General features: G+C 39.9%; 1 protein-coding gene across 1 annotated transcript in view; it reads right to left on the bottom strand.

Moving 5' to 3' along the window:
• LOC138367282 (uncharacterized) overlaps positions 1–24,953 on the bottom strand; it is a 41,653-nt gene extending 16,700 nt beyond the window's left edge. Inside the window, exons 1-4 of the mRNA XM_069328701.1 lie at positions 24,756–24,953; positions 14,059–16,167; positions 12,081–12,142; positions 10,768–10,885 (exon numbers count right to left, since the gene is read on the bottom strand). Coding sequence (XP_069184802.1) covers positions 10,768–10,885; positions 12,081–12,142; positions 14,059–15,892 — 2,014 coding nt within the window. The 5' untranslated portion in view covers positions 15,893–16,167; positions 24,756–24,953. The remainder of the gene's footprint in view (positions 1–10,767; positions 10,886–12,080; positions 12,143–14,058; positions 16,168–24,755) is intronic.
• Positions 24,954–25,577: the final 624 nt, after the last annotated feature.

Genomic DNA, 25,577 nt, shown 5'->3' with positions numbered 1-25,577 from the left:
TGATTTTGCTACAGTGTGGTTCAGTTGTTCAAGGATCGTCATTGGGAGTACTCAGTGTGCAAGTTCGAATCCTCCTCATTGCTTCAACTAATTTTCTCATTGATTCATCACATTAATGTTATTTCTTTGTGCATTATTATTATTAATAGTAGTAGTAGTATCATTATTACTTACATTGTAATTATCATTATTTAGATACTTATAATTATTAAGATATGGATTATTGCCTATTATAATTATTAATACTGGTATTATCATTACTTTAGTTTTTCACATCATCTGTTATTCTGAAGCAGCGCGGGGTAACCTGAGATTAGCCACTCGTGTACAGCCATTCATGTATTAGCTATTTATTGATGTCTTAATTGTTAGATTGACTAGACTATGTTTCGGTTATCAACCTACGTTCAGAGCGTAGATGATCTATCATCCGATAATTCCGTTTAGTACCTCTAGTTTGGTAGTTTATTCTTGAAGAATGGAGTTGTAGGGTTGGAGGGAAGTATTGTGTGACTCTGGTAGATCACACAGACCAACCACATATGCTTATTACCTTATGTTTTCTTCACGCCAGATGATGTGTGACACTATCTTGAATCTATCTGCCGACCTCATATTAGACCGTGGCCAGGAGTCCCAAACTAGTGGCATTATTATTACTGGTAGTAATAGTAACAGAAGTAGCATTATTTGGTTTGTTAAACTCTGGTTAATCGAGTAATTACCCCAGATGGAACACAGAAAGGAGAATTATGGGGGAAATAGACGGGGGGGGGGATGCGCGGAATGTGAAGGAATGAAAAGTTGAGGGGAAAGGCGGAGAGGGATCAGAGGGCAGGATGGAGAAGGGAAGGGAGAAAGCAGGAGTGAGCGAGAACGACGGTGTGAGGGGGGGGGGGGAGGGGGTTAATTTACTCGGCATTGTCTCCCAAGGAAATGTATCTTATAATTATGCATAACAATGTTTCAAAATGTTCATAAGTATCACAAATCTGTAGTTAGGGCTCACCACTGCAGAAAATACGTCGCGCAAAAATAATGTAGAATACAAAGCCTAATCGTTTACCTATATACTTCCTCCCAGAGACAGTCAGGGAAAAGCATTATAGATCTAATTCTCCTTAGTTAAATATCCAGACGGTCAGTCAAGTCTTATTCTGGTATTTCCGCTTGGACCGAGCTGGTACACTGACCTCCTTCCCCTTCCTTTCCACCTTCTACTTCACCCTCCACTACCCTCCACTTTAGCCTACTCCATTTCAGTAAGTCCCAGATCATTTTTATTCTGTTGCAGAGAGGGCGAAGGGGCCCAGGCGTAATTTCACGTGTGGCTGGGGTTCTAATGTAGTGTATAATGGCAACAAATGGACAGCCCTGAGCCTCACTACCGCCGCCACCGCCACCGATGTGTCCGCCTATGCCTCTTCCTCTTCCATCCCCCCCCTGCCCTCCTCTCCTCTCCCTACCGTCGCCCAAGACCGTCTTCCGTCTTGCCATTAATTCTGAGGAAATTAATTCTGGGAAAATCACTTGCAATCTGCCTTACGGTGATTAGAATTCTGCCTTGCGATTGGTCTGTGAGCGGGAGATGCCGGGACGTTTTTTGAGCGGTTATTGGTAGGACCCTCCCAGGTTTGTTTAGAAGACACTGTTTTCTGTTGGTTCTAGGCTTTCCAGGGACGACTAGCCAAGGTGCGTGTGGGGTCCTGCTCTAAGCAACTACATTCCTTGTTGCCATTGTTTTTTCTTTGGCGTTTGCCTTCAACTCGGGGATACTTCTATATTTTTATGGTTAAATATTAATATAAACCAGAGTTGTATAGATCAATACCTCGGCTGGATGAGAGTACAGACCGCTCAAGATTCCTATCCTTTACTGGGTATTTCACCTCCTCCTGCTCGGAACTCAGCATGATATTGGAACGTGCGGAGGAATCGGAGGTGCGTTGGTGCCTCATTTAGCAGCAAACTATCTGGATTCAGCGCAGGAGTGCCATATTTGCATTTTAAAGACTCCTGGTTCCTGCTACCCTGGCCCTGAATGCCAACATGATATGCACCAATGCTACGATAAGTTACTGTTCCCTATTACAATATACTGGTCTTGGAAGCTGTAAGACGGACGCAACCTCAGAGAGCGTAGCTTGGGAAATCCACCCGTATGTCCACCAGTGCTAGGTAAGCGAATCACCCGGAGGGTCGGGCCAGGCTTGAGTCTGGATGTCCTAGTTTCATCTTCCAACGGACAATAAAGCAATGAGGGAAGGTTTTGAGCTTCCCTTCCGAATGACCAAGCAGGCTATACATACCCGTGCTAATGCTGCACCAACACTGCTACTGGTACGCGTGTGTCTGTTTGTGTATGTGGGGTTTGTGTCTCTCCCTCTCTCTCTCTCCATTTAACCTCCAACACGTTCGTCTAGACCGAGCTCTTCCTGCCGTCTTGCCGGTGCCACCAGAGGTGATTGTAACACGCACAGCTGGCAATAGTCGCCACTCGCACCAGGTGATGTCAAACGCTGGCCCGACCTCCGACTTGCTGCAGGGGGGAAGGGGGGGGGATACTGCGTCGGTGACTGCCGGGGGTAGAAGGTAAGGAAAGGACACATTGGTGGAAAGGGAGTGAGACGCAAGTGAGGGGAATAGAGAAGCAAGAGAAAGGGGGGTGAGGAATGGGGAAAGGCGAGACAGAAATTGTGGATAGTGAGGGAAACTGGTGACGCAGTGGTAGACGAAAGAAAGTGGAAGCTAGTAGCTGAAGCGAAGGGGAGAGACGGATTCTCAGGAAATCGAAGGAAAATAAAGTGTAATCTGACGGCAGCGTGTAGGAAATCTGACAATCTAGTTACAGCAGCAGTGGAGGAAAGTAGATCCTCGTGGCACTAGCCTAATGGAGGAACAAAAATCTTGAAGCAGTTGAAAGAAATCAAGAAAACTTAAGTGACAGCCGCTGAAGAAGAGGACTAAGATAGCAGTAGTGTAAAAAAAAGCAAGAGGAACTTACAAAATACAGAGGAACAAGACTCAGAGACTATGTTAAAGATATACAAGAACAACAGCAGGAAGACCACGGACAGTAATATATAACCAGACTAGTCATGAGACCATCAACAGTAATGTTGGTAAGAAAAGCAATAAGACCAAGGATAAATAATAGTCAATAAGAGGACAACAGAAACCAACAGCAGAGGGCGAGTGTGTCAACACTTCAACATCATTGTCGTCCTTGCCACAGCGCCCTCTCTCCCTTGACCCTTTCCCACACACTCTTCACCCTCACCACTCTCCCACAGTCTCCCTCACTCCCCATCTTCCCCCACCCCCATGCTGTTCTTTCCGCTCCCATCACCTCCATCCCTTTCATGAATCTCACCGTCCCATTCCACCAGTCCCCCTTTCTTCCCCCACCCCTTCCCTCTCCCAGCCTTCCCCTCTCCCACTCCTACCGCCTCCGCCACCATCCTGGCCACGTTTTGATATTCATTTTTATGCGCGAGCGGACACAGGTATTTGGCGGGCGATGAGATTTTGGGGAACAGTGGCTCCTGCGCACTGGACTGTACCCACGATGATCGCAGGAGCACCAGGGAGGGGCGAATTTAGGGTAACTGAGAAGCGATGGGGGGTTCTTAGAGAAATGGAGGGAAGGGGGAGGCATATTCTAAAGGAATCAGAGGAGGGAGAGGGGGGGTTTCTTCGACACGGGGGGCAGTAGGGGGAGAGGAGACGTGATGGTACAGGGTGGTGAGAAAAACTGTATGGAGGAGAATAGAAACAACTGGCCTCAGGGAAGGCCTTTGCAATGATACGAGGTGGCTGATGGCACAACTGGAAAATGATACTGAAATCTAACAACACTCTGGTGCTTCTACCCCCCCCCTTCACAGTGGTGCTTCTACCCCCCCCCCCTTCACAGTGGTGCTTCTACCCCCCCCCCCCCTTCACAGTGGTGCTTCTACCCCCTCCTTCACAGTGGTGCTTCTACCCCCCCCCCCCCTTCACAGTGGTGCTTCTACCCCCCCCTTCACAGTGGTGCTTCTACCCCCTTCACAGTGGTGCTTCTACCCCCCCTTCACAGTGGTGCTTCTACCCCCCCTTCACAGTGGTGCTTCTACCCCCTTCACAGTGGTGCTTCTACCCCCCCCCCTTCACAGTGGTGCTTCTACCCCCCCTTCACAGTGGTGCTTCTACCCCCCTTCACAGTGGTGCTTCTACCCCCCCTTCACAGTGGTGCTTCTACCCTACCCCCCCCCTTCACAGTGGTGCTTCTACCCCCCCTTCACAGTGGTGCTTCTCACCCCCCCCCCCTTCACAGTGGTGCTTCTACCCCCCCTTCACAGTGGTGCTTCTACCCCCCTTCACAGTGGTGCTTCTACCCCCCCCCCTTCACAGTGGTGCTTCTACCCCCCCCCCCCTTCACAGTGGTGCTTCTACCCTACCCCCCCCTTCACAGTGGTGCTTCTACCCCCCCTTCACAGTGGTGCTTCTCACCCCCCCTTCACAGTGGTGCTTCTCACCCCCCCCACTTCACAGTGGTGCTTCTACCCCCCCTTCACAGTGGTGCTTCTACCCTACCCCCCCCCCTTCACAGTGGTGCTTCTACCCCCTTCACAGTGGTGCTTCTACCCCCCTTCACAGTGGTGCTTCTACCCTACCCCCCCTTCACAGTGGTGCTTCTACCCCCCTTCAAAGTGGTGCTTCTACCCCCCTTCACAGTGGTGCTTCTACCCCCCTTCAAAGTGGTGCTTCTACCCCCCTTCACAGTGGTGCTTCTACCCCCCTTCAAAGTGGTGCTTCTACCCCCCCTTCACAGTGGTGCTTCTACCCCCCTTCACAGTGGTGCTTCTACCCCCCTTCACAGTGGTGCTTCTACCCCCCTTCAAAGTGGTGCTTCTACCCCCCTTCAAAGTGGTGCTTCTACCCCCCTTCACAGTGGTGCTTCTACCCCCCTTCACAGTGGTGCTTCTACCCCCCTTCAAAGTGGTGCTTCTACCCCCCCTTCACAGTGGTGCTTCTACCCCCCTTCACAGTGGTGCTTCTACCCCCCTTCACAGTGGTGCTTCTACCCCCCTTCAAAGTGGTGCTTCTACCCCCCTTCACAGTGGTGCTTCTACCCCCCTTCACAGTGGTGCTTCTACCCCCCTTCACAGTGGTGCTTCTACCCCCCTTCACAGTGGTGCTTCTACCCCCCTTCACAGTGGTGCTTCTACCCCCCTTCACAGTGGTGCTTCTACCCCTCTTCAAAGTGGTGCTTCTACCCCCCCTTCACAGTGGTGCTTCTACCCCCCTTCACAGTGGTGCTTCTACCCCCCTTCACAGTGGTGCTTCTACCCCCCTTCACAGTGGTGCTTCTACCCCCCTTCACAGTGGTGCTTCTACCCCCCTTCACAGTGGTGCTTCTACCCCCCCCCCCTTCACAGTGGTGCTTCTACCCCCCTTCACAGTGGTGCTTCTACCCCCCTTCACAGTGGTGCTTCTACCCCCCCTTCACAGTGGTGCTTCTACCCCCCTTCACAGTGGTGCTTCTACCCCCCTTCACAGTGGTGCTTCTACCCCCCTTCACAGTGGTGCTTCTACCCCCCTTCACAGTGGTGCTTCTACCCCCCTTCACAGTGGTGCTTCTACCCCCCTTCACAGTGGTGCTTCTACCCCCCTTCACAGTGGTGCTTCTACCCCCCTTCAAAGTGGTGCCACCCCACTCCTTGCAGTGAGGTGTTCCCAAGAATAACCAATGCAGTAACCAGACTGAATAACCAGTAATAACCAGTAATAAATAAGAATAACCAGTAATAATCAGTAATAAATAAGAATAACCAGTAATAATCAGTAATAAATAAGAATAACCAGTAATAATCAGTAATAAATAAGAATAACCAGTAATAATCAGTAATAAATAAGAATAACCAGTAATAATCAGTAATAAATAAGAATAACCAGTAATAATCAGTAATAAATAAGAATAACCAGTAATAATCAGTAATAAATAAGAATAACCAGTAATAATCAGTAATAAATAAGAATAACCAGTAATAATCAGTAACAAATAAGAATAACCAGTAATAATCAGTAATAAATAAGAATAACCAGTAATATACAAACACGTACGGATGGTGTTTGTATATTATAAGAATGAGCTAAGTGCATGCACGAATTCTGAACAAAATAAATATTACAATAATCCTTTTTCCAAAAACAAGAATGAGAATTTTAATTAGGTTTTGATGCTCCCAAGTCTTCTTGTGTGATCGAAGACGGTAATAACTCGCTGTGTAATGTAGCGACGCTCCAGCCTTCTCGTCTGTCTATGGAAGACAAACTAGAAGCTGGCAGTGTCGCTAACCAATGTTTGTTGGTTAGCATTGTAAAAGCACTACAATCACCTGTGGGCGAGTGCTAAAAACTCACTACACTGTATGATGTCTAGCATATCTCTAACCCTCTCCATGTTGGGCAGAAGAAAAAAATTATATATATATAATTTTTATATATATATATAACATATATATATATAAAAATATATATTTATTAAAAATAAATTTATATATATATATATATATATATATGCTGTTATATATATATATATAACAGCATATATATATATATATATATATATATATATATATATATATATATATATATATATATATATATATATATATGCTGTTACCACTGTAAATGTATGGCCACGGCTGTGATAGATGATAAACTAAAACGTATTAACTAATTTAGTTAATACTAGGTTACTATACAAGCCAATGGCAGGTTATAGCATTAAAACCTCCTCGAACACAGTAAAATTCTAATCGTAACTAAAAGAGAATCCTAAATAAATCATATATGATATGTTGATAGTTTAATAAAAGTAAACATTAAATAACGCAATATGCCACCAAAAGCAGGACACGCAAAAAAAAAACTTTATATAAAAAGAATTCCCAAATCTCCTATCCGAAGACTCCCCCCCAAGACAAGTCTGGAGGAGGGAAAGTTAAGAGTAGGGTGCGTGGAGCGAGCCCCAGGCAACCTATAAGATGAATGACTTCACTCTCAGACAAGCAGGCTACAAGAATACCTCCGCCTGTGGGACTACCGGTTGTGGAAGTGAATGGTGGGAGGTGGTGGTGGTGGTGCAGAGGGATGGAAGGAGAGGAATGCCTCTGTTCAGATCGCAGTATGAGGTATTTGGGACTCATAACTGCCATAGGGAAACCTCGATAAACCTATCTGTCTATCCCTTCTAGAGCTATCTATCAGGGTGTCTATACCTTCAAGAGCGCTCTCTTCATGATTCTGAGATGGTCAAATCAGGGTAAGTTAGTTTTAAACTCAACTAGGCTAGGTTAGGTTAAGTTAGTAAAGCCGATGGAAAGCTAAAACTGTGCTAGGTTCATTAAGCAGCCCTATTTCCAGCAGGAACCAAAACTTGAAAGCTAACAGCACTGTATGCAAACATACTACATGTCATGTATGAAGTCTGCCGTCAATGTGTGTGTGTGTGTGGGGGGGGCGGTTTTCAGGCCAAACCCCAATTGTAGAGTACACAATGTGTATAACCTGAGCATGAAAAAGCATCTTAATCACCTTCAGTGGTTAAGTTTTTAATTGCACACTAGTTTATCAGCTATCTCACCATGTCAGAGTAAAAGAGACAAATGTATGTGTATGTATGTATGTATGTATGTATGTATGTATGTATGTATGTATGTATGTATGTGTGTGTATAAAGTATATGTGGAAGCTGACCAGAGTTACGTTTCGCCTTTGAAAATGTACATTAATTACTATGTAAAAGACATCGAACACTTTATGTAGCATACATAAATCTGTGTATCTATGTATTTACGTATGTAGCTTAGCCTAGCATTTTAAAAGCACTACAATCACCTTCTGCGGTTGACTGTTCAATAAATCCCTTAACTGTATGTTTGACAAATCTCTCACTTTGTCCATGGAGGACAGGGGAAAATCTATTTATGCTGGTTAGCATTGTAAATGTGTGGCCACGTCTGTGGAAGAAAATAATAATAAAACCTCGGCTTATCTAGCTATAGCGCTACAGTGAGCTTAAGAAACTTCGATTCTCTTTCCACATGATTCTGGGTATAAATATTCTGGGTATACATATCAAACATTTATGCATCACTTACAAGACCTGAATGTTTATGAACGATAAGATATCACCTGCCCATGACTGTATACAAATGTTTACTTGTACATCCAGGCTATGTATAGCCATTCATTTTGATATCGTATATTGATTATTATATAAATGCTGAAATTATTACATGGTACACCAAGGGGTAAAATAATTTGTTGTACAATTAAGAAGTGTATTAATTTTGAGCAATAGCTATAAACAGCTGCATGTAAATTGTTGTACATTGCATTTATACTTCGCATATAATATTGAATAATTCACATCTATTACAATTGCATGTCCATGCATTTTCAGTATTATAATTCATACTTATAATTTATATAATGTAGTCTCGTTATGCCATAGTCAGTTGCCGGGTGGTTCAGGCACCACGTTGGCTGGAGCTGAAGTGTTCCTGTCCACTTTAAAGATAATGTTTTCTGTCTCTTAAGTTATTGGCATATTTAATTATGATACTTTTGCTTGTATGGTTATAATTTATACTATCTAGAAATAATGTAACTGTTTAGTTCATATTCACTTGATTGAGCGTCTAATTTCATATAGTTTAAGGAAATGCAGAATAGAGTGCCATTGGAGAGTAGAGGTGCCATAGGCACAATCAGAGAACACTTATGAACACCAGAGACCCAGAGGAGGAACATCAGAGTAACATTTAATATCCTCTCAGCAGTACAAAAAAAATATTGCCGGAACAAAAGGAAAAGTTTTCAAGAAAACTGGTCTTTTTTTTCTGCAAGAAGTGCCGAACCAACCGAGCTGTGGTGAATATGTGGGCCTGCGCTCCTTTCCAAGTAAAAGCCTGTTGGACCAAGCTCTCACAAGTCAAGCCTGGCCCCGGGCCGGGCTTGGGGAGTACAAGAACTCTCAGAACCTCAACCAGGTACAACCCAGGTGAACTTGGTGCACACCCAGCAGGCCAGGTGAGCTTGGTGCATTATAAAGCATATGAACTTAGCACACGCATAATATGCCATTTGAACTTAGTGCACACACAAAAAACTCAACTACCTTAACCTATTCTGAGTTTGGCACACAAAATAGGTTAAGCTAATTGAGTTTGGTACACACAATAGGCAAGGTGCGCTCGGGACTCACGCAATAGGTTAGGGGAGCTTGCTCTAAGCCTGCACATAATATGTCAGCCTCGTATGATACACACACAATATGCCAGTTATGCTCGATACACAAAAAATTAAGCGGGAGAACTTCTTTGAAGCCGTTATACCATTTCATATCATTATGAGGCAGTAGGAAATGTATTTACAAAGCATTCCGGTTCTTGATTTTTTTTAAATATATTTGTTTCCAAACAATAAAAGGTGGCTGACAATCGTGAGAATAGCGCTCTTAACAATAAACACTTCCAGCACTTCAAGACCTCAACAAGTACGAATTTGTTTACGGACAATGTTGAGAAAGCGTTCTGAGTTTACTCAGCAACTAGCCTAGCGTCAGAAATTATTTCAGGCATGAATAGTTCCCCAAGGTTCCCCAACATGCACCAGTATATATCTTGTCCTTTTGTATGGCTTAAGCTTTTGCATGTCTAAAAGTGCGCCCTATCTTCTTCTTGGTTATCTTGAGATGATTTCGGGGCTTTTAGTGTCCCCGCGGCCCGGTCCTCGACCAGGCCTCCACCCCCAGGAAGCAGCCCGTGACAGCTGACTAACAACCAGGTACCTATTTTACTGCTAGGTAACAGGGGCATAGGGTGAAAGAAACTCTGCCCATTGTTTCTCGCCGGCGCCTAGGATCGAACCCAGGACCATAGGATCACAAGTCCAGCGTGCTGTCCGCTCGGCCGACCGGCTCCCTATGCCTATGATTATTTTTACATATTCTAAAATTCGAAATCCGACAGTCTAATTTTCCTCCAGTAAAACGCCAATTATAAATTTCTTCAAGAGATTTTGTACCCATGTCGTCATTCGGTCGGTTACACAGCAAACACTATCGCACTCCTCCCTGTTGCTTTATGCACCTCGCTCACTATTTACCCTACAGACTAGACTGTTGACTTAATAATTAATAACACAAACAAGCTTCACTAGGAAGGTCGACCATCGACGCGTTTTAGCCATTATCAATTATATCCATTCCCGGCCATCACCTTCCCCCTCCCCTGAACCCACGTCCTCACCAAGGCTTACGTGCGTCACCTGACAGCCCATCAGATTTGGCGCGCAATCAGACGCAGTTGGGCGACTGCGCATGCCCAAGATTTTTATCACCATAGTTACTGGCCGGTAAAATGTTGGTTGACGTTTTGGCAGGAGTGTGTACGTCAAGCTATTAACAGAGGTCATGTATTTGTCGGATAAGGGCTAACTAGAGGAAGACGTGCCCGAGTACCCATGTTGCTGGCGATGATGACATTGGCGTTCAAGGGATATGCACATTGAGAGGTGTACCTAGTTTCTCAAGTGTTTACTTTACACTTAGAGTTTACTTTAGTCCTGGACAAAAGTTCAGACCAAAAGTATTTGTCTTCTGGTCAATAAGCACTAGGTGGCTTTATTAACCCTCCAAAAGTAGATAGGCCTTAATAAACCTCTAGACGTCGATAGGCCTTAATTACCTTTCGTAAGTTGATAGGCCTTAATTACCTTCCGTAAGTTGATAGGCCTTAATTACCCTCAGTAAGTTGGTAAGCCTCAAGGCCAACACGAGAGAACCGAAGTTTCCTCCTTCGCTTCCACCTTTGAACACGACAATGCAACGACCCTAAAAGAAAATGTTTATCCTTAAGGATTCAACACATTGCACAATATTATGTCCATTACTACGATACACGTAATCCATTTGCTCGCCAAATGGCGAGACGTTCGTCTAAGCAACAGAAGTCGTGCTAAGTTTGTTAACTGTATTTTTGCTTATCTCACTTGTCATTAAAAACTGGTATTTACGTGATGGTTAGGTTCGGGCAATTTAGTACATCATATTTGTGATATTGTGAATGATCGAGAGGACGGGCTGGTTCAATCTCACATTTACAGCATCAACTTTATAACTCGAGTACGGCTTTGAACCTGGGGACGCCAGAGGGGTTATAGTCCCTCCAAAACAACACCCACTTAGCGACTGGCATGATTAATTTAAGTTACAGACCGTCCTGAGCCCCTCATCCTTCCATTACTCTAATATTAGTGCGCGTAGCAATTCAATTTCTTTATGTATATTTATTAAATAATAAAAATAATTCTTTCTTTATTGTGCACCTCATACCCAACTGGGCGGCAGCTTTACAGTCATGTGCAGGCAGCACCTACAGTAAGCAAACGTTGGATCTTGGCTAAGATTTCTGGCAGTACATCATTATGAATGAAGTACTTACACATTTCTTGGACTCCATTGATGGTGTTATCTCTGAATTCCGCGATATTTTCACATTCCATTATATAATGACGCAAAGTATGTGAACAGTTCTACTGACAGTTTACATTTACTCAAGTCTTCATCAGCAGATGTTACAAACATACAGAGGTACTTGTAGCCGACCCTAAGCCTAGCAGTGGTAACATCTAGAAGTTTGCTAACCTTATTGGATGACCCATAGATGTGCGGTTCTTCCTGCATAATAGAATGATGATAGATGGAGTAACTAATGTGAATTTCACTTTGCCTCAAATCTACGAGATTTTGTTGATGTTCCCGGAATATTACTGCCCTCAGGCTGCTGAAAGGCAGTCCAAGATGATAATTCCCTCTTTATAAGCAAGTTTTGGCTAACTCATCAGTTCTATCATGCATTCGGAGACCAATATGGGAAGGAATCCACAGGAGACAAACTCTGACTCAATCATTGATTATTTTATTATATCTGTGTCTTGATTCAGGAACACACGCATGTCACTGTTGTTCCTTGGGGAGCTAAGGGACAATTGTAAGTGTCCCTTGAGGATGACAAGGAATCACTTACAATTAGGGTGTCAACTTTGGATTCATATTCGCGCTCGAATGCAAGGCTTATGGCAACCAATTCTGTTTGAAGAGTGGAGGCCCAAATATTTATATGCGCGCTACCTTCATAGGAGAAGGAGCCATTTCTCGCTGTCACAACTACTCCACTTCCAGCCGCACTATAAGATTGGTGCAAGGAGCCATCAGTATAAGTTGGGAGAGCTCTCTGACCAAGCCATCAATTTGGCTTAACCCATTTGTACTTTGCTTCTTGTCGAAGCATGGGTTGTTTCTTAAGTCAACTTCTAGGGTGAGAAAAGAGGGGGGGGGCAGTAATTTGGAAAGGTGTGATCTCCCATGGGGCAGGAAACTGTCGTTGTCTCTCTTGTTAGAGATGATGAATATTATACATTCCGAGCACAGTGGCGGTTTTGGTAATCCATTTGTGGGATGCTGAGCTTCAAGAAAGAAGGGTTGCGTACACAGTTACTTCCTCATAAACCCGGCGAAGTATGTGGTAATATGTAACTATAAATTATAGCCGCTCGCAAAATTGACGAATTGTCCTGTTTTCTATTTGTGGTCTTCGGTTGGGTTAGGTATTGAAATTTAGTACAACCTCTTTATGACGTTGTGGCAACGAGAGGCCGGGTGGTCGGTGATTTGTTTTCTACTACAGACGTGGCCACACATTTAAAATGCTAACCAGCATATATACATTTTCTACTGTCCTCCGTGGACAGGGTTAGAGATCTGTTAAACAGTGATTTATTGAACAATCAACCACAGGTGATTGTATGCTTTAAAATGCTAATCTAACCTAAAAACAAACAGATTTACGCCTGTCCTACATAAACAGTATTCGAGGTGTCTTTTTACATAACATCGTTAATGTGCGTTTACAAAGGTGAAATGCAATCCTGACCAGCTGGTCACATCCTAACAGGGATCGGTTAAATAACTGTGTACATAGACTAGCCCTGAAATCATTAGGGTAATGTAATGTCAGGGAATTGTGCTAGATCACCTATTAATATATATACAACTATATCACCTGTATGATGTCATTATTTCAACCTATTATTAGTAAGCCACTAATTATAGTATAAAAAAAAATTTCACTAGTTTTAGGTCATATTTTTTCACTGACAACTTTTATCAACTCCCTAATCACTACAAATACTGCAAACCTCAAACATTTTATTAGCTGTAATATTTGACAGTAATGATACTGGTATTAGTAGCCTCGCGTAAATGTACAAACCAAACATTGTAATCTTTATGAATTTTAACTATCCGGTCGAGGACCGGGCCGCGGGGACACTAAAAGCCCCGAAATCATCTCAAGATATAACAAGATCCTCTGTACTAATATAATTGTGATGTGTACAAGCCCCAAACCTGCTAGAGAGTACTTAGTTAATTTCTTCGTGAATAAAAAAATATCTATAGTGTGTGTAGTTTATCCAGCATCTAAATTTGATATTCCAATACAGGTAATTATTGGAACCGGCTTTTATATCAGTGTCTAACAGGGAAACCAGCTGCTATAGGAAAAGAAACTAAGTGTTTAATAGTGGGCCAGCTGTTATATGAAGGAATGTATATCAGTAGTCAGCTGTTTAATAAAACAATGTATAACAGAGTCGCCAACTACTATGAAATCGTATACTATTATACAGTAGTTGTATAAAAGAATGTATAACAAAGCAGTCAGCTGCTATATAAAAGAATGTATAACAAAGCAGTCAGCTGCTATATAAACCAAATCACCTGCTATATAAACCAATACAGCAGTCAGCTGCTTATAAAACAATGCATAAAAAAGCAATCAGCTGCTAAATAAATCAATGTATAATGGTAGCCAGCTGCTATATAAACTAATGTATAACAGATCTGCCAGTTGCTAAATAACATTCATCTATCAAACTCAAAATATAAAAAGGCAGAGCGTCACTCTGCAAGGATGAACAAAGAGGAAGCTAAGCCACACTTACCTTTACCTGTGCTGATGATGACGATGGTCGGCCTCACGTGGATAAGACCCGCCAAGTTGAGCTTTATGGTGTAAGGCGTGCCATCGGGGGCCGGTGGGCTGATGACGCCCTGCTCGCCCTCGCCGCCGCTGATAATGATCGGGCAGTTCCTATTGCCAACCCAACTTTGCTCTGGTTCCTTAACAGTTACCGCCGTCTCGAGCACATTAGCTTCACCCCTTTTAACCACCGATCTTTCATTTCTTTTTATTATTGTTCTTTCACTATTAGTCCCTACGCGTTTCAACACTAGTTTTTCGTTCGCACTATTTTCATTTTCCTTAGCCACCAGTTCCGTGTCTGTACTGTCTTTTAGTACTAATCTTTTGTACAAACATCCTTCCTCTATTACCGTTATTCTTCCGCCTGCGGTACCCTTTCGGACCAGTACTCTTTCTTTTGTCTGTGTCATTTTGACCGGTTGTTTATTAATTACTCTTAGCGTCACCCCTTTTCCCTTTCCCTGAGCTGATGTTTGCATTCCTTTGCATAGTTTTGGTCCTGGAAACATTACTCCCTTCTTTCCCATATTTTGCAGATCCATCTTTTTTCTTCTCTCATGTTTCGTGTTCATCGTTTTCTGTATTCCCTCTACTATTGCGATCGTCTTGCTATCTCTACAATGTTTGACTCCTTGTGTTATTGTGCTTTCGTTTGATGGATTGTGATTCTTCTCGTGTTCTCTGCCGTGTCGTATATTTGTCTTCAAAATTCCTTTACACAATTTGTCAAAGGCATCATCGGTTTCTCTGGTGTGTTGTTTTTCACCAATCATCATGTGCCCCTCAATGGCTCCTTTGGATGAAGTCTGAATTCGCTTCCTATAATTTATTTCTTGAGTGATTGATCTTTCTTTCTCCGTTTTTGACGAATTTTTTGTACCTTTGTTGTGTTTCACTCCCTGCATTACTAGTCTAGCGCTCACTGACGTCACCATTCTGTTTTCCGTGCAATGTTTTCTTTCTTTCATTACCCTCTTATCTTTTAACATTTTGGCTTTATCTTCGGTTTCTTCGCAGAATTTAAAAACCTTTTTCCTCATCTCGTTTACTACACTGCGAGGGTTTGTCTTTCCTTTGTATGTTCTTAGTCCTGCCTTTCCCCATCGCTCATAAGTTTTTGTGGTCTCCCCGACTGACTCGCAGTTTTTCAGGCTTCTAACAAAGCCTTTATTTTCTGCTGAGCGCATCTGCATCCTGCTGTCGTACGCCTGTTTTCCTTGAACAGCCAATCTTTCATTTTCCCTTGCCAGCGTTATTTCGACTTCTTTGCATTTTTCTGTATCACATATCGCTGCATTGTCTCTTGCTCCTGTCGTCTGAGAAATATCGCGACGGTGGTCGTCTTGCCTCCTACATGTTTGTAGTCTATCATTTACTCTTCCTTTCTTCTTATCAGTTTCCTTCGTAGGTTTCTTCGTGTAGATGATGATTCGCCTTTCACCTCTGTTATCACTTTTGTTCTCCACCTTTTTCTTCGTGCCTGTGTACACCAGGAATTTTCTATGTCCCTTTTCATTTGTTATCTGTACTTTGTTAACCCTCAACGTGTCGCGACACTGAATTTCATTCGTCGCTTCAGACTCTTTGATCTTCACGACGCGGTGTCTAGTAGCTTCATTTCTACTCGTGCTCTGCTGCCTCGTTGTAGTTTCATCTAAGAGTCTGCTCGTTGTCTGGTGGTGGCTGTCAGTGAACCTCCTGCGTGTTATCAAACCAGTACTTCCATTAAGAACCCATCCTCCACCTCCACTGACGATGCGCTTTCTCCCAGTCTGCTTATTACTACTACTCATACTATTATAGGTACTATTACTATGTCGCAATTCCTGAGCACCAACACTCACAACAATAGTCTTCGCCTCCAAGTTATATTCGTTGTTTGTTCCAGACTCGCCGTCAGTGGCGAGGAAAATGTCGTTGGTCGAAATTTCGTTGTACAAATGAGGGTTTTTGCCAGTGAAGACGCCATGTCTCCCAGGAACTTTGTTCCTGCTGCTGCTTTCACTAAAAGGTGTGACATCGTTGTTGAGGTGAGCTGGTGAGTCTCCGTGGCCAGTATTTTCTTCCACTGTAAAACGAGAAGAAAAAATTTATTAGGATTATTATAGATTGGTTGTTATTTCTTTAATGTTAAACCTACAGTGTTAAGCATTATACACACTCAGAACTATAATAGCACCACTGATGGTTTTTCTGAATATTGGATTTATACATCAATCACGGTAATACATCTAAAAACTATAATAGAAATATGCAAATATCAGTAATGTGGATTTTTTGGTATTCTGTAGAAGAATGGGTAAATGAGAATGTAATGTATCAGACAAGGTTTAGGATTTTACAGAAACAACTTTAGTTTTATGATGTTTATTCTAATATGTACAACTTTTAAGAACCAACAGAATCTTCATGAGATTATTTTATTTTTGAAAATTTATGTGTTGCCTTTACTTCCGTATTCAGGATACACTGTGCGTCTCAAATGCTTAATTCGAAAGATTATTAAATTTTACTGAGAACAAATAATGTTAAACTTAAACTATCCTAAACAACTGAATTACGACTAAACACAAGTAACACGCACAGGCATCCTCTACCTCAAAACATATACTGTACATAATAAAAACAAAAAGCCTAGCAGTACTATATTTTGAATTTATATAATTCTTAATCTTTTATTTTCTAAAGCTAGGCTTTAGGACCGAACATAGGTATGTGAAATAGTTGTCATTCAGCGCACCATTTTCTGCCAACACACCAATCCGTTCTCTCAACTAATACGTCTAATTTTGTACGTTATAGTCACCAGCGTACAAATACCTCCGGACTCAAGTGGCACCCCAGAATAGGCCTAAAGTCCCAGTTCCCAGTTGACACAAGTGGTGTCTCTTTGGGACACTCTTATTGTGAGTATTCACAGCCTGGTGGGTAGAACTCCAGTCTTTCACTTCAGTGATCGTGGGTTCTAGGCTCTGATGGTACAAGTGAGAGATAAATAATATTATATATATATATATATATATATATATATATATATATATATATATATATATATATTATACATACAGGGAACAGGGAAACAGCAAAATCACTCAAGTACAGGCGACTGGAAGGTCAATACCTCTTTGTTCCCATAGCGTCTGAGACGCATGGCCCCTGGGGCAAGAGTGCCTTGGGATTTCTCAAGGAATTGGGTTCCAAGCTCATTGACGTCACCAGAGACCCAAGGGCTTCCAGTTTTTTGTTTCAGCGTCTCAGTGTGGCGATCCAGAGGGGAAATGCTTGCTGCGTCCTCGGTTCCTGTCTGGAAGCGGAGGAGCTTCAAGAGATCCATAACCTTTAGGCATTTGTCTTGTATGTTTTGTGACCTTTAAATACACAATAAAGAAAGAAAGAAAGAAAGAAAGAAAGAAAGAAGAAGAAAAAAAAAAAGGGTGGTAGGAGAAAAGCACACAAACTGTATTGGAGGGGACCTACATTCCCTCCAATGCGTTATGTGTGGTTTCCTCCGAGGCTATGGGTCCCCCTTCTTCCAGCCAGAGGTGGTATTAAAAAAAAAAATTATATATATATATATATATATATATATATATATATATATATATATATATATATGTCGTACCTAATAGCCAGAATGCACTTCTCAGCCTACTATTCAAGGCCCGATTTGCCTAATAAGCCAAGTTTTCATGAATTAATGTTTTTTCGTCTACCTAACCTACCTAACCTAACCTAACCTAGCTTTTTTTGGCTACCTAACCTAACCTTACCTATAAATATAGGTTAGGTTAGGTTAGGTAGGGTTGGTTAGGTTCGGTCATATATCTACGTTAATTTTAACTCCAATAAAAAAAAATTGACCTCATACATAGAGAAAAGGGTTGCTTTATCATTTCATAAGAAAAAAATTATAGTAAATATATTAATTCAGGAAAACTTGGCTTATTAGGCAAATCGGGCCTTGAATAGTAGGCTGAAAAGTGAGTTCTGGCTACTAGGTACGACATATATATATATATATATATATATATATACACATCCTCTACAAAATTCACCACCTACAAAATTCTCGGAGGAATTGACAGGGTGGACAAAGACATGTTATTTAGCATGGGTGGAACACGAACAAGGGGACACAGGTGGAAACTGAGTACCCAAATGAGCCTCAGATATTACACAATGTTTTCAGTGTCGGAGTAGTTAACAAATGGAAAGCAGTAGACAGTGGTGTGGTGGAGGCTGACTCCATACACAGTTTCAAACGTAGATATGATAGAGTCCAATAGGCTCAGGAATCTCTACACCAGTTAATTGACAGTCGAGAGGCGGGACCAAAGAACCAAAGCTCAATTCCGGCAAAGCACAACTGAGTACATACATTATATACGCCTATTAGGAATAAAAAGGGACCCGAGTTAAGGTCTTGTCATCAAAAACAAAAAATGTAAAACATCGTGAATTTAAGGGTAAAAAGACAAACAGCGGTACAGACAATTTATGCTGCTGTTAGTGGTTTTTAAGTGCTAGGGAGGAACTGGCCATGAAACACTTGGGTAGCCTAATCGTGTTAGCGAGGCGAGGTTGGCTTGCCCGAGGAAATGAGAATACCTTACTCAACGTTGAAGGGAAGCTTGTCATATTCTCTGAAATATTTTTTTATTATTATTATTTGTAAGGTTAAATTGATTAAATGAAAAAAGATAAAAAATTAATAAAAACGGCTGATAAATTAAAAAAAGATTACTTTGATTTTCTTGTGTATTTACCAATATATTGTATATAGTAAATAATCGTACGCGCAGTATTAACCTGTAGTTGTGTTATTTGATCTGTATCACGACTGGTTTTTTCTTCACTAAATATTATACAATATGAAGATAATATGTACATCAATTTACAAGGGAAAATGCTACATTTATATATATTTTATATAATTTTCAGTAAACCAATTTTCCATATCTTCCCCGAGCATGAGTCGTGTATATATATATATATATATGTGTGTGTGTGTGTGTGTGTGTGTGTGTGTGTGTGTGTGTGTGTGTGTGTGTGTGTGTGTGTGTGTGTGTGTATATATATATATATATATATATATATATATATATATATATATATATATATATATATATATATATATATATATATATATATACACACATACTATTCTCTATATAGAATAGGGAATAGAGACAGATGTCATTGGTTTGGGATTATATACTCCACTACACCTGAGAAGATAAACTGGGTATTTCTTCATTCTTGAAACGTACTACACAATTACTCTTTAAATATTTAAATAATTTGATACCTATCACAAATCTTACCAATTATATAGTTAATTTATATAATCCTAAAATTACATTAATATTAATCTAAATCACTACTTTTTATACATGAAGATTCAATAATATTTCTTTCAGTAACTCATTTACACTCCACAATTTTGCGTTAATTAGTTCAGTCACTTGACTGATTACAATCCCTTGGGTGAACAAACAATGCATTGGATTCTTGACCTGACCTAATACTATATTTGTGTTCTTTTACTCTTTGGTCAAGATGTTTACCTGTTTTGCCAACATAGAACTTATTACAACCTCTTCATGGAATTTTACACACATCCATTGCAACTAGTTGGAGAATTTTTAGTGAGCATTTTTTAGTCAAGATTCCTAAATGCTATATTCATATTAAATTTAGTAATTTAGGAATTTCCCTGAAGTTATCAGGAAATGGCAGAATACTGAATTCGTCTTTCTTTTACAAACCAATGAGTTACGAGCAATTTGGCTAGCTTTATCAAGAAATGACTTGGGGTATTTAAATTGAAACCTAGATTATATATATATGGCACTAATATCTATAAACTCTGGACTACATGTCCCTAGTGCCCTCAGAAACATAAAATAAAATACAGCTAGTTTTGCTCTTTGATGACGAGATGAGTAAAACTGTACATAAGACCCAACATTTGTTGGTTTTCTTTAACCAGAAAACTTTTCACATTTACAAATTACCCGAACTAAGAATGGTAAAGAGTTGTCTTATTCCATTTCCACTTTCCACTTAATAGATGGGGCTAGATTATTTAAAACTAATAAAAATGTGACCAAGTTTCCATTCTTAGGCCATAAGCACATCAACATAACGAAACCATGTAACATTTAAGAGACAATTTTATACTTAATAGTCTTGTGTCATAGAACTTCATATATAGATTGCTTAAAACTAGAGAAAGAATATTACCCATATCCATTCCAAATTTGTAACTAGAAATCATTATTAAAAAAAAATAGAGTTAATAACACACACTTTTACCTATTCTATCAACGTAAGAACCAGAATGGGGAAATCATAAGTCATAAAACTCTTGTTCAAAAAGGAACAAACTCCCTTTGTTTTCACCTTAATGTCCACATTTTGTAACCAATTAGTTGTGTAATTGTGTAACCTTGCACAATAAAGTATACAATAATAAAACAAGGGGTGGTAGGAGACGTAAATACTCTTATGTATTTAGAAACAATCGACAAGTTCTTAGAGGTGAATGCATTTTATTCCCTTCTCCGAGGGTACGAGTCCCCACAGTTACACAAGAGGTGGTACCCCTTATATAAGCACCTTTTTGCATTATTATTTTTGTATCAACCCATGTATATCTTGTAACCATCAAATGCATAATAAAGCACAAAAAATAAAAAAGGAAGGGGGTGGTAGGAGAAAAGCACACAGAAACTGTATTGGAGGGGATCTAAACATTCCCTCTAATGCGTTATGCGTGGTTTCCTCCGAGGCTATGGGTCCCCCTTCTTCCAGCTAGAGGTGGTACTCCCTTCCATATTTTATATATATATATATATATATATATATATATATATATATATATATATATATATATATATATATATATATATACACACACACACACACACACACACACAAACATATTACACACACACTTTCATATTCGTACAAATATTTTCATATCCTCTTCAATAACAACTCTAAGGCCTTCAAACCTTTCGCTTGGCTCAAACCTGTATAGTTTCTTAACTTTGAGATGCTGCAGTTTATAAATATCAGGTTTGTTTGGTGTTTGGGGACTGTCACAGCTGCCGCTGAGTCTGGCTCTATGATTTGCTCTAATCCTTAAAAATATATATATTGAACCCACAATATAACAAATTTAATAGCCGACTGTACGCAAGATAATTAGAACAAAGTGGGAAAAGTATCCCTGGGACTCTTTGGGATATAACTTTGGGATTCCTGGGATATAGTCAGGACCACACAGGCGGGCAATTCCACACAGATATTGTATACAACTATTAATACTTTGGACAGCTGGAAGCTTTAGACAAACTAGACCACTTAAGTGTACCTAGGTCACTTAATTTAATACAAATATTTGACCTAGGCTAAGACCTTCAGACCTAGGCTAATCGAAATTACATTTATTAAAAATCATGCATAATATATTGTTATGCTCGATAGCCAAATTATTATTATTAACATCTTTATTGACAAAATTAATTACAATTTTGCCTAATCTGAGGATAAGACGAATTCCTCTCACTCGGAGTTATTCAAATAGATACAAAACCATGATGGCTTCGGGAAGTATTTATATATTAAATTATACTATTTATACTTACTAGATAAAGGACTTATTTGAGCGTGTATGAAACTATGTTACCATACGGAACAGGGGTTAATGGAATACTGCGAAAATACGTGAACAGGGATGCAAATATATATAAATTAAACCCAGACTATATAAACGACTATGAAAGAGAGCACCTAGACTACACACGTCTTTTTTTGAGGTTGCTAGAAACCTGGCTCACCTTCTCCCAACGCAAGAGCCAAGTAAAAATAGCCAGGAGCTTATAGCCTGCAGCCTCGCACACTAAATACGCCGCTTCAGACAAATAATGTAGAGTTAAAAGATTTTTTTTTTTTTAGCACCACCCTAAATATTATGAGACAAACAAGATAGCGCGCTAAGGTTCTTAGGTTGCAACATTAGGGTGTCTTGCAAATCAAAATTCCATTTAAAAGGCACACTGCAAACCAGTGTGACGTCACTTCCGTTTAAATTTTCATGCTTATAAATGTAACCAAAGCCGTCAAAAATTGAGGAAAGATGTACACGTTCGTAAGTGCTTGAGTAACTGCTTCGTGAATCTGGCCCCTTGTCTTGTTGAATTCAGGTTAAATCTAGTGTATATATATATATATATATATATATATATATATATATATATATATATATATATATATATATATATATATATATATATATTATTAAATATGACCGAAAAAGTAAGATTAATAATTCTAACACGAATTTTCTCAATCTTTCGTACATTTCTTTTCACTGTTGGAGGTAATTCAAAAATCAATTCTCCAAAATTCATTTTTATTTCTAGTCTGACGCGACACGAGCGCGTTTTGTAAAACTTATTACATTTTCAAAAACTATATTCTACCCACCTCAAGACTCCGCTCCAATATAGAAGCATCAAGAAATATGGACCAATAGGCTTTCTACAATCACTTCCATTTCAATACCCATTGTTTCGTGTTCTGTCTTGTTTTGATGAAATTAATACCCTATTAATGCCACCTCTTGTTCTGTCTTGTGTTGATGAAATTAATACCCTATTAATGCCACCTCACCCCATCCACCTCACTCAAATGTAGATAGAAACAAAATCGAAGATGTGTAAGTTCTATTCAGTTGTGTATTTGTAAACTAAAGTCTTTGAAAGTGTAATAAGTTTTACGAAACGCGCTCGTGTCGCGTCAGACTAGAAATAAAAATGAATTTTGGAGAATTGATTTTTGAATTACCTCCAACAGTGAAAAGAAATGTACGACAGATTGAGAAAATTCGTGTTAGAACTATTAATCTTACTTTTTCGGTCATATTTAATAATATATATATATATATATATATATATATATATATATATATATATATATATATATATATATATATATATATATATTATACACACACACACACACTAATGATAATCAACAAAGCCTCTCTGCTTCCAGTTCATGTACCATATTTTAAATTAGAAACACAGAATAAATGTAAATTACAAAAATACACCTCACACACGAGATGACAAACTCGGTGATCACTACAATTTCGAATTGACGAGACTTGAAACAAAACCGAAAGTGTGCATGCATTATATTACAATACAAACGGAATGGGACACACATACTACACATCACTCACGAGATCGTCTACTGCATTTTCGCCTCGTCTCACGAGGTGACTGCATTCAGTCGCACTGAGAACACATGAAGCGGCCGCAGGAATACACAGAGAACACCTGAGGCGGGTAAGTCCAGGCCGTCTGTGGCGGGGACGGGGACGACGCCCTCAAACGCGCGGGAAAAAACTTTACCTACACGCCCACACACAGGCAAAAACATTCTCTAATACACAATTTAACATGCAAACACTTGACCAACGAAACAAATGTTAAAATACCATTTTGTTTTATTTATGTTAACTAAGATAAAACATTTAGTTTAATAACAAAGTAAATTAAATGCTAGACTTTACGTCATTACATGGTTAATTTGCATAGGCTAGGCTAGGTAGAAATTAGGACTGATAAAATATTCATGCTTGAATTGAAAACTTGTGATGGATGTCAGAAAATTAAGTTACAATCAATTATTTGTGAACTCTGGTTAATGGAACTTTTATCTGAATGCCAAGTACCGCTCAAGAATAGGAAATGTATATGTTTATCTCACATAATGTTCGGTAATATGTTTATTCTGTGTGTTGTGTGTCTGTGTATGTATTAACACGATGTTCTGAACGGGGTGAGAATAGCTTGAGCTACCTCATCCCTTAGTGTGTATTTTACCTCAATATACTTATTTCAATTTCAATTTCACTTAAGAATACTTCAATCAACATATTCAAGGTTTGAGGGATGTTTTTCATGGGGGCAAATGACGTGTTATGATAAATTAGGTTTGTTTATGTTATATGAGGTTTAGTTTAGTCAAACACCATCCCCCGGCATCACGGTAATGTGACACTGGCAATCTTTTTTATTCTGATATGCAAAATTTCAGCGGTTAAACCATTTTAAATCAATATAATCAGCATAAAACTGCTTAAATATGTGTCAGCAATGAGGTAATTACAAAGTGTATTCCGTAAAATCACTAGAATCAAGAGACTGCTATTCAAAATGAAGGAACATGAATTGCAACTGAATTGAGAAAGCTCTTTTGTTTATAAGAACAAAACTAAATAATTCTAGGTAGAAGATATTGCCAAAATGAGTTTATATCAACTCATTGCAGAAAAATAATATTAGAAGCAATTTTGAATATAACTACTAACGATTCATCATAACACCAATTGAATGCCTTCATAGGATTATTTATTATTTAAATTATTTTGAAGTAATATCGCGTTGCGCATGACATAATAAAACCATTAGGCTGCTTCCAGCAAAAAAATCTCTATTACTGTTAAAAAAAAAGAATAACGTACAATAAAATAACAATTGCCCCCCTTTTCAAATTAAACCCCCGCTCTTAAGTGTTAAATGTATTTCCATGCTATCTAAACTGGGAAAACCCAAGCACACCGAATAACTAACGTACCTGCGAATTCCGCAGTTCAATTTCCTCCCGACCCGAGCGCTGTTCCCCAAGCAATCTCAACAACGTGTATTGCCACTTTCTCTTTTAGCCACCAGTATTGCATTCACCACACACAAGTCGACAACATTTGTATTGAGTTAGTGTCAGATTCTGCAAGGTCAATACCGCGAAATCACTATTGTAAACACCAAATGACAAGTGACTACGTAGTATTTCCTCCCACTGGTCGCTGCCGCCAGCCACCAACCCATAACACAAACGACTCTTGATGGAAGCCTTGACCAGCGTGCTCGAGTTGCACATTGCAATATATTGATTCAATTTTTGACCGAGTTTGTACTTCAATTAGTGATTTGTATAGTGCTAGCAAAGTGTTACGATGTTCTCAGTAGACACAATATTCAAATGTTATGTTAATTCAACGCTGAAAATAACGTTGTAAATATTGAAATATCGTTATCAATGTTGGAACAACGTTCTCATCGTTGAACGTTTCCACGTTATCAACGTTACCAATGTTGAATTAACGTCACTCTTGGATAGTGTGCCCACCGAGTTACTATTCCGAAATGTTAGCAAAAAAAATATATATTACTGGGAACAGTGCCGAAAAACAAAGAAACAAGACACAACATTAGGAATTTTTAATACACAGGTTGGTGACAGCAGCACGAAATACTATATACGAAAATCTTTCGCGTCAGTCTGAATTAATTCACTTTGATAAAATTAAGGCACACAGCTTGTATGGTATTGCTCAAATTGGACAAACAAGCGTCACGCGGGAAGGTAAAGACGAGATTAGTGAAACAAAAATAGCGC

This window comes from Procambarus clarkii, chromosome 21 (assembly GCF_040958095.1).
Source record: "Procambarus clarkii isolate CNS0578487 chromosome 21, FALCON_Pclarkii_2.0, whole genome shotgun sequence".
Lineage (NCBI taxonomy): Eukaryota > Metazoa > Arthropoda > Malacostraca > Decapoda > Cambaridae > Procambarus > Procambarus clarkii.
Note: the sequence above shows the minus strand (reverse complement) of the source record. Positions and strands in the feature narration are given on the sequence as shown.